At 41.8% G+C, this 8,756-nt stretch overlaps 2 protein-coding genes across 4 annotated transcripts in view; one reads left to right on the forward strand and one right to left on the reverse strand.

Moving 5' to 3' along the window:
* The window catches only part of ovch1 (ovochymase 1), a 4,021-nt gene extending 435 nt beyond the window's left edge, over nt 1-3,586 (reverse strand). Inside the window, exons 1-10 of the mRNA XM_035677661.1 lie at nt 3,407-3,586; nt 3,250-3,325; nt 2,941-3,130; nt 2,026-2,165; nt 1,617-1,767; nt 1,490-1,531; nt 1,138-1,357; nt 779-933; nt 543-641; nt 328-464 (exon numbers count right to left, since the gene is read on the reverse strand). Of these exons, the coding sequence (XP_035533554.1) occupies nt 328-464; nt 543-641; nt 779-933; nt 1,138-1,357; nt 1,490-1,531; nt 1,617-1,767; nt 2,026-2,165; nt 2,941-3,130; nt 3,250-3,325; nt 3,407-3,552 (1,356 nt within the window). The 5' untranslated portion in view covers nt 3,553-3,586. The remainder of the gene's footprint in view (nt 1-327; nt 465-542; nt 642-778; nt 934-1,137; nt 1,358-1,489; nt 1,532-1,616; nt 1,768-2,025; nt 2,166-2,940; nt 3,131-3,249; nt 3,326-3,406) is intronic.
* Nucleotides 3,587-5,058: 1,472 nt separating this feature from the next.
* On the forward strand, nt 5,059-8,750 carry LOC118340537. Of its 3 annotated transcripts, none has more exons than XM_035678590.1 (6): nt 5,059-5,129; nt 6,842-6,917; nt 7,015-7,128; nt 7,616-7,714; nt 7,869-7,938; nt 8,059-8,750. In XM_035678590.1, exons 2-6 carry the CDS (start codon nt 6,853-6,855, stop codon nt 8,341-8,343), a joined length of 633 nt encoding a protein of 210 aa, XP_035534483.1. In that variant the 5' UTR covers nt 5,059-5,129; nt 6,842-6,852; the 3' UTR covers nt 8,344-8,750. The 3 variants fall into 3 exon arrangements, with proteins under 3 accessions (XP_035534483.1, XP_035534492.1, XP_035534474.1); XM_035678599.1 differs by lacking the exon at nt 5,059-5,129 and adding an exon at nt 6,267-6,699; XM_035678581.1 differs by lacking the exon at nt 5,059-5,129 and having other exon boundaries at nt 6,267-6,917.
* Nucleotides 8,751-8,756: the final 6 nt, after the last annotated feature.

The following is an 8,756-nucleotide window of genomic DNA, read 5'->3' on the forward strand; positions in this document are numbered from 1 at the left end:
AAAGCACTTTTCATAAGAAAATCTCAAAGTGCTAAGTTAGTTAGTACTTTGGATAGTACCTGCTATAAGTCAGTTGGGAATCAGACTGAGTTTTACTTTGAGGGAGGATTGTTGCATTCTGATCCTCACTATATGAGTCAAAAAAGGGCTTCCTGAACTCTACTTCCTGTTTAGTGGAGCTATTTGCAATCAACACTAGGTGGTACTAAAGAATTCCAGGACAGCCTACTAATACTTGTTGTGTGAACTCATTTGACCAAATTGACTAAAACTAAAGACATTTTCTCTGAACACAGTAACGGAGAGAAGGGTTCAGGGTGGAGTTACCAAGCAAGATGTGGAGCCGGCAGGATGTGAGCAGATGTGGGAGTCACTGATGAGTCCTCGTCCCCACTTCTTCCTGCAGGTTGTCTGATTGACCAGAGTCAGTCCAACGTGGTGGAGCCGGTCTGGATCGACGTCCACTGCACAAACAAGAGTTTGATGACAACACTTACAGCTTTGGTTGTTTCCTGCTCCATATGTGGACATGTGGAGACTACCTGTTGCTTTTGTGGTTCCCCAGCCGGTTGTGACACAAGACCAGCTGTCATCGAGCTCTTTGTCCTCTTCGGGGACACAAACTGGAGACACATTGGAGCCTGGAGACATGGCCAGAGGACAGTTTCAATAATATCTTAGAGCATCAGTAAAGACCTGGAACAAGATCACACACACACACACACACAACATACAGTATGTGATACTACAGAGAGTTTGTGTTTTTATGTGTTCGTACTGAATCTGGTGGGCACGCTGAGGCGGAGCAGCGACAGGTCAGATTTCGGGGGGAAGCTGCTGTCCTGTGGCAGGTTGAAGACCTTGTCCACTGGGACCGTTTGAGATGAGAAACGGAGATCATGAACTCCCAGAACCACCATGTCCTTTTTAGCTCTGCAGGGACACAAAGTCCTCAACAGTTGATGTATTACCTGACGATAGAGTGGAGCAGTTCTGCAATATTCTACCTCACAACACAGTAGTGGTGCTGTGATATTTTACTTAACAATGCAGTATTTATAGTAGTATGATTATGTTTTGTGCAGACCTGGGAGTAGGTTTCATGAATTTCACAGCAGTGGTTTCAGTCGTACCAACCTGACGTTGCAGTGTTTTGCGGTGAGGACCCAGCGGCGGTGGATCAGCACTCCACTGCAGTAATGGCGTCCATTGGACTGCAGGCTGACCTGCCAGGGCCAGAAGAAGGGACAGGACTCGGTCACATTCCCCACAGACACCTCACCATCCTGAGACACTGAGAGACCAGCAAGACCTGGAGCTTCCTCACAGCTGGAGCTCTGCTTACTACACCTGTCCTCTGTCGTCCAGATAAATAGAAAAACATGAAAACCTGTACAGTGTTGTTTCTCTACTGAGCTGTATAAGGCAGTGTCAGTACGACAGACAGAAATAAGATTTTATAATTCATTCATTTAGTTTAAAAACCTACCATCAGTACTGACGTCATCTGCATACAGGTTATTCTGATCATCTGTGAATGAGACGACACAAACGCTTCTTATTAGTCTTTTAAAAGGTAAACTCTCCAACAGGTGTTGATTACCTGTGAAACTCACTGATGGTGTTAGAGATCCACTGGGTGTGTTGTTGGACTTTGGTGTAGACTCCCGGACTTTTGGCTCGTCCACAACCGACTCCCCAACTCACCAAACCTGCCAGCTCATACCTGCTACCAGTGAAGCAAGACAGAGGACCTCCAGAGTCCCCCTGAAACACAGACAGGACAATGATAAAAGACCCGGACAGTGAACACAACATCAATGGAGACATCAGACGGTACAAAGAACAGATATCAAAGAGGCAAACACGGAAAAAAGACGGCACAACAATAAGACTAAACAGGAAGACAAAGAAGAGATGAGACAGGATAACAGTGGATAGAAAGACGCAACAATAAAGAGACAAGACAAAGCAGCAAAGAGACCAAGTGTTTTTAGATTGTGTCTGGAGGCATTCAGGTCCTACCTGGCAGGCGTCGACTCCTCCGCTGTCTTTTCCAGCACAGAACATGGAGGGCCAAATCCTCCCGAGGTAGAACTGGTTACAGACATCAGGGGGCAGGATTGTCACATTTACCTCCTGGAGTCTGTTAACTTGAGGACCGTCTGAGGAAACAAGAACCAAACATCAAAGTAATTTCAGCTCACGTTCGGCTGCAACAAGCTCTGAGATATTAGAGTCTGTAAACTGGGGGTGTAAAGAGTTACTGATACGAGTCAAACACTATAGGTGCGACATGACGATACAATTCAGGGATGGTGCGTTTTTAATTTTTCGATGCAACTGATACAGTTAACATTTGTTTAATGTAGATGTATGTAATGTTATTGCTGCTATACATGTGACAATGCTTACCTTTAAATGCAAATATTATATAAAATACCAGGGAATCCCAAGTATTGTTTTCTTCATGGGAAAAAAAAAAAAAATGCAAGACAAAATGTCTGTGATATCTTCCGTGTTCTTGCGTTTGCTACCTGTATTAGCATCCAGACTCCTCGTCACCTGCATAGGTGTCACTGTGCCGTCTCACCAGGTGAGTGTTAAGTGCTACCGTTTTTTTCAAATGTCTTCAAAACTTTAGATTCAATGGTGAACAAATCCTGTCAGCATTACTCTTGTCTTGTAGCAAGACCCTTGTGTTTACGAGTGGAAACACTGTTAGCATGAGCATTAACTTTAAAATCGTCCCATTGACCGGTTCATGGTACATCTAGATCCATCCAGGGGTCCGCGTACCGTTAAAAAAATGGATATCCGACTCATATGTCTAAATCTTTACACCCCTATTTTAATCATCTCTGAATTGCATCGTAGCCCATGTATCTGTATACGTATCGGAGATGGAAGGGACAAACACCCCTGTAAACAGCTCCTCACTCTCTCGGGTGGAGCCCCAGCCGGTGATGGTGCACTTCCAGAAGTTGGGCAGTGAAGTCATCCAGATGTCGATGGGTCTGACAAACTGGTTGAAGACCAGCGGCTGCTGCAGCTTCAGCAGAGCGATGTCGTTCTCTTTAGTTCGAGTGTTGTAGCTGGGATGGCTGACGATTGTGGAGACTCCGACCACCTGGACAGAACAATTTCCTGTATTCTACCACAAGTATTTCTTCAGGTAACATTACCCTGATTCGACACTGAATGGATCAGATCTAGAATGTATATGTTTGATCCTTCTGCATTTCTAACTTGTTGTCCAGGTTCTTCAGGATTGTCCAGGTCGTGTTTTCCCGCCAGAACTGTCCAGAAAGAAGCTTTATTGTACCTGCAGACAGGTTGAACCATCAGTTTGAACCAGTCTCAGATTTAACCCTGTTCTACTTTAGCACGTTTATGAACCTTTTACCTTTTGAAGCAGTGTGCGGCAGAGACGACCCACAGCGGACTGATGACTGCTCCTCCGCATGCCGGCATGGAGGTGAATTGAAGAGAAACCTGCCAGGGCCATGAGTTAGCCCAGGCCTCCTGACCCCCAATGATCCTGGTCTCCATCTCCTGTTCTGGAAGGAAGGACCGAACCCCCGCCAGGTCTACAGACACATTTTATACAATACTTTAACAAACTCTAATTCTGTAGTGTGTAGCTAACAGAGCTAACAGAGCTAACAGAGCTAACCAACCATGAGCAGCTGCTGTGAGACTGGAGCTTTAACAGTCACTAGAAGCACATTCATGCTGTTCGGTCAAATTTATAGAAATGTCCCAAACTTCGACTGAGACATTTTTAAACACATCAAATACAGATGTTCCTAAATGCGTTAATAATGTGAATATTAACAGCAACATTGATGATCACAGTACGGTCTGATAATTCGGTTTACACCCAAAAAAAAATTTGAATCCAAAGTATCCAGAGAAATGTCCATGTTCCTGCAGAGTTTCATTTAAAGTCACATTCAGCTGGTTATGGATCTGATTCAACTTTAAATCTGAAGAGAGAAAAATTGTCTTATTTTTTCGCCCTCATATATGAATCTGATTCACTAAAAATTAAAATGATTCAAGTACATTTCATTTAGTTTATGATCTAAAATCGTTTGGAAATTTTGTTAAATGAAATCTGATCTGAGTTATTTGAAATTTAAATAAATTCATATTAGATGCATTTATTAAAGTTAAATAATCATATTGAAAATTAACTTTTCAGACAGCAGTTTACTGACCTGAGAACAGCAGTTAGTTTGTGTGAGATAATGTCGACGGTACCTGTGTTGTTGTTGTTGTTGTTGTTGTTGTTGTTGTTGTGAACTGATCCGAGTTCAGCTGCAGACACAAACACAAACAGTTAAATTCAGGAATAATAAAGGCGAGTATTGAGAGTGGATCTGGTTTCTGACCTGTGTGCAGTGTGAACAGCAGACAGAGCGCCGGCAGCATCGTGACTCTTTCCTCTTGTTCACTCACTCTCTGCTCTTTGATGACTCACCTGCCACACTCACACCTGTCTGATGAGAAACACCTGCTGGAGGTCAAACTGCCCCAGAACCAGTTTCATCAAACAGGAAGTCACTTTGGTTTTATTTTTTACAATAAAAACAATTAAAAGTATGTTGAATACAGTTTAATGTTTGTGATTTTTATGTTAATGGATATGGGGAATGAAAGGGGACTTTCCAGCATTCATTTGCTCCTGCAGAAGAGAATAAAACACAGGAGGAACTATGGAAACCCAGGAGGTACAGAAGAAGTAATTTCCACAGGAAACAGGAATAAAAATAACTCAATAAGATCAAATTGACAAATACAAATAGAAAATAAGAATGAATTAAGTGCAATTAACTCTGTTACACTGTAAACCAAATCTGTAAATTGAAAGGATTTTTCTCATTTATTTTACAGATCTGTATTTTTTAAATAGATGGAAATATTATATATTGTATATAAAAATTTAATTTTATAACAAATTGAGACTGATGCCACAGGACAGAAACAGAAAAGAAAACACACCTTTCTGTTTCGTCATATTCCAGTATAAGGAGCAGATCCTGTTACTAATCTCCCACCACACCAGCTGCTTATTTCAGACACAGCATTTGGACTCAGTGAATCATCAGGAACCGACTGAACCGGTAAGCTGCTTTATACAGTTTATTTTCTGCCCACTCAGCAACATTTATACACAATAATAGAATCTCTGAACTTTACAGATCAGTTAAGAGTTAACATCTAGAGCGGTGGCCACCCAGCTGCCCATTTAAAAACTGTTTTGTTCCACATTGGCCACACAAGATTGTAAATAAAACAATGTATTGATTTCTAACTTTAGATATTTTTATTCAATGCTTTACTGATGTGCCACAGGAAAGTTTGTGAGTTCTCTCTACATCGGTCCCTGCACACTGAGCGCTGCCAGCAGCTTTTATTTCCGGACATATAAATAGTTACAGGTTACTACAGTTCAGTCACAAAGAACTCCAGTGGCCTTGTAACTATCTGTTACAACAACTAACTGTTGAGCTTCTGTCTCTTCAGACTACTTCTGATTGTTCAGGACAACAGGAGATATTTTGGTTTTTTTATGAGAGAATCCAGAACTTCATTCCTCTAGACCAACATAAACCTGTAAAGACTGTAAAGGGAGAGTTGCTGAAAGCGGGTGAGGGGTCCAGCAACACTGGGGGCAGGGCTGGGTGTCAGTTTTCAGGGCTGACGGGAGAGCCTGAGATTGTCATCTAATTTCTGTGGTTCATATTAACCCCCTCTTGACTAATAATAATGGTGTAGTCTACAGGTAGGAACTCTGCCCTCTGGTGGTTGGGAGGATTAATATCTAGATTATTTTTTTGTTGTACAAATGTACAATGGAACAAACAACAGCACAACAATTTAACCGCAGAAAAACTACCTATCCTTCAGCACAAAACGGACCATCAAACAGATGACCGAAACGAGCCCCCAATTTGTCACGACCCGGCTCTGGAGCTGTGACAAAAATGAGGAGATGCAGTTGAATGATAAATTAGAAGTAATTTATTTAAACATAACAATCTTAATGCAACCAGAAAAAGAACTGAAAATAGAAGATGAGGTGTGTTTGTCAGTAACATCAGTAGTGGAAAGCGCTTCGCTCGCTGCACTCGAGTCGCTCGATTTCGCCCACGGCCGGCTCCATCCGCTTCTTACCACTACTTCCGCACCCCACACACAACACACGACACACCCACAACATCAGCTGCGCCGGCCGAATGACGCCGACACACGAGCCACTTGTCGAGCCAGAGAGGCGGGGCTTTTATAGCTGGGAAACACCGGGCCCAGGTGCTTCCGGCTATGCCGATTGGTCCAACCCGCAAGTACTGCTGCCTTAAAAGGAAGAGGAAACATTAGAGCCACTCAGGGGACGGTCACACTACAGTAATATATCAGACAACTGAGTGCATTAATAAGAGAACTTAAGCAGGCATTTAAAAGTAACACAACACAACTGATTCCTTTTATATACAGTAATTGTTTAAGTAACCCTCCCAAAAGTGATAAAGGACTGAAAGACTGAAATACAAGATGCGTTATCTTTCCTTTCGCTCTCGGGCTTCTCTCCTCCTCTTTCAGGAAAATTTTTTTTTTTGGTAAAATCTGTGGAAAAGTTGCAGTGATTGGACAAAAGGTTGTGCAGAATTCACAGCATTGGTTAAATTTATGGTAAGCGTTGTGGTCGCAACTTCTTGGAAGAACTGATGTACTGCTACTGTTCAATAAATTCACTTCTTAACCAGAAAAAACTTTTAACTTTTTACATCTCTATCATGAAATTATATTATAATGAAAACCTTGCTGTGTGAAGGAGTTTCTTCTATGATGTCTCAGTCGGAGGTCACTATAGTCACTCTGATGGGACGACATGACGCTCAACATAAGAGGTAAAATCATGAGGATGTTTCTTCATTCGTTGTATTTATTAGTAAGTAGTAGTAATTTATTTGATACATTACTCAAAGTACGACTCTGTTTCTGTAGGTCAATCCAGCAGAGAGCAGACTCTCTCGTGCCCAGCTGTCTGTCCATGAAGTCAGACCGCTCCATGGACTACCCAATGAATTTTAAAACGAAACAAGACCTTCGAAATGGAAGGTAAGTTGTTTGTTTAATGATCATTAACCTTTAGCCACTTCCTCAATAGAACCTCTACAGATTATTCAGAAAACACAATAAACAAAAGTTAGTTATTTCCTATTTTATGTTGAAAGGGTCCTTCCTTGTCTGTCTTGGTCGACTTTACTTTGACTCTGTGTTTGTCTCTGCTAATGTGGTTTTCTGGATTGTTCTTAATGTTTTGTTGGTCTACTTTTGTTGGGATTATTCTTTGTTCGACTGTTGTTTTGTTTCATTTAACCCTCCTGTGTGTCCTGTCCGCATTTGGGTCCACCTTTGAACTGACACATCACTCAGTAATCTGCTTTGTTTTGACACACTGACACTCAGATCTTAATTTCCAAGGTCCAGAGTGCAAGGAAAGGTCTTTAGTCATCACTGTTGTTCATGTCAGATGCAAATTCACTGTATCTGAACCTACTTCTGATTTCTGAACATTATTCACAGTAAAACTCTGTCTCTGTAGGCCAATGAGGCAAAGATCAGAATCCCTACCCAGCTGTCTGTCCATGAAGACGGACCGCTCCATGGATTACCCAATGAATTTTAAAACAAAACAAGAAATGTAAGTTATTTGGTATCTTAATTATATGAGTTGCATTAACTCTAAACATTATATTTTTGTTTAAATGAACTAGAGAGTTTTCATTTTGAAATGAAATGTTGCATTAAATAATTATATATCAAACTAGTAATGTAACCTTTGATGATTTCCTCAGAGACAACCATGAGTATTTCAAGCCTCAGTCTGTCCAGGAGCATCAAACAGACATTGGCTCCATATTTATGGTGAGAAACTACACAGCAGCACTTGAACAGTATGATTTAAGCTTTAATGAGTTTTAATATAGACACCATCTGATCCTTTAATCTGCAGTATTGATTAAACATTAGTATCTTTTGTCCCAGCTTCTTGAGAAGAACATCATCAAATTCGTGAGGACTGAATTAAAGAGGTTCCTGAGACTTCTGAGTCAGGAACAACCAGAATGCCTTGGGAATCAGAGGGAGGATGAGGAAGTGGTAGATGAGGAGGAAGAGCAGAGGAGGAGGAGCAGAGAGGCATTTCTGAAGATCACAGTGCACTTCCTGAGGAGACTGAAGCAGGATGAGCTGGCTGACTGTCTGCAGAGCAGTAAAACAGACTTGTTCATTAACATTCACATTATTGATGATACTCCATTTGTTGGATAGAACTTTTTTTGTTTGTTGCTTAACTGCTCCAGCTGTCCATTTTCCGCTACTTATCCAGGTTTGGGTCGCTGTGGCAGAAGGCTAAGCAAAGTAACCCATACCATTACACTTCCTCCAGCTCTTCCTGGGGGATAGTTCCTCACTCTGGGTCTTAATCAGGGTCTCCTCCCAGTTGAACATGTCTGAGATGCCTTCACATAGAGGCGTCATGGAGGCACAGACCATAGTATGGAGGATGGACTCAATAATGGCACCATTATTGTCTTCAGCAGGTTGAACTTGCTGATGTTCAGCTTCCACTTGAGGTCTTCGGTGCTCAGGAAGAAAAGGGAGAGCTGGGTTCTTTCTGTAGTCCAGAAGAAAAACATCACTACTCTCAACATCACTACTAGGGTGAATGTGGCATGTAGTGT

Source organism: Morone saxatilis, unplaced genomic scaffold, assembly GCF_004916995.1.
Source record: "Morone saxatilis isolate NCDOM2014 unplaced genomic scaffold, NCSU_SB_2.0 Contig10, whole genome shotgun sequence".
Classification (NCBI taxonomy): Eukaryota; Metazoa; Chordata; class Actinopteri; family Moronidae; genus Morone; species Morone saxatilis.

Excerpts from the sequence above, each read along its gene's own strand:
- LOC118340537 (XM_035678581.1), top strand. The coding sequence starts at position 6,820 with ATGAAAACCTTGCTGTGTGAAGGAGTTTCTTCTATGATGTCTCAGTCG. Across the intron at positions 7,129-7,615 it reads CAAGACCTTCGAAATGGAAG|GCCAATGAGGCAAAGATCAG; the intron begins GTAAGTTGTTTG and ends CTGTCTCTGTAG. Across the intron at positions 7,939-8,058 it reads ACATTGGCTCCATATTTATG|CTTCTTGAGAAGAACATCAT; the intron begins GTGAGAAACTAC and ends CTTTTGTCCCAG.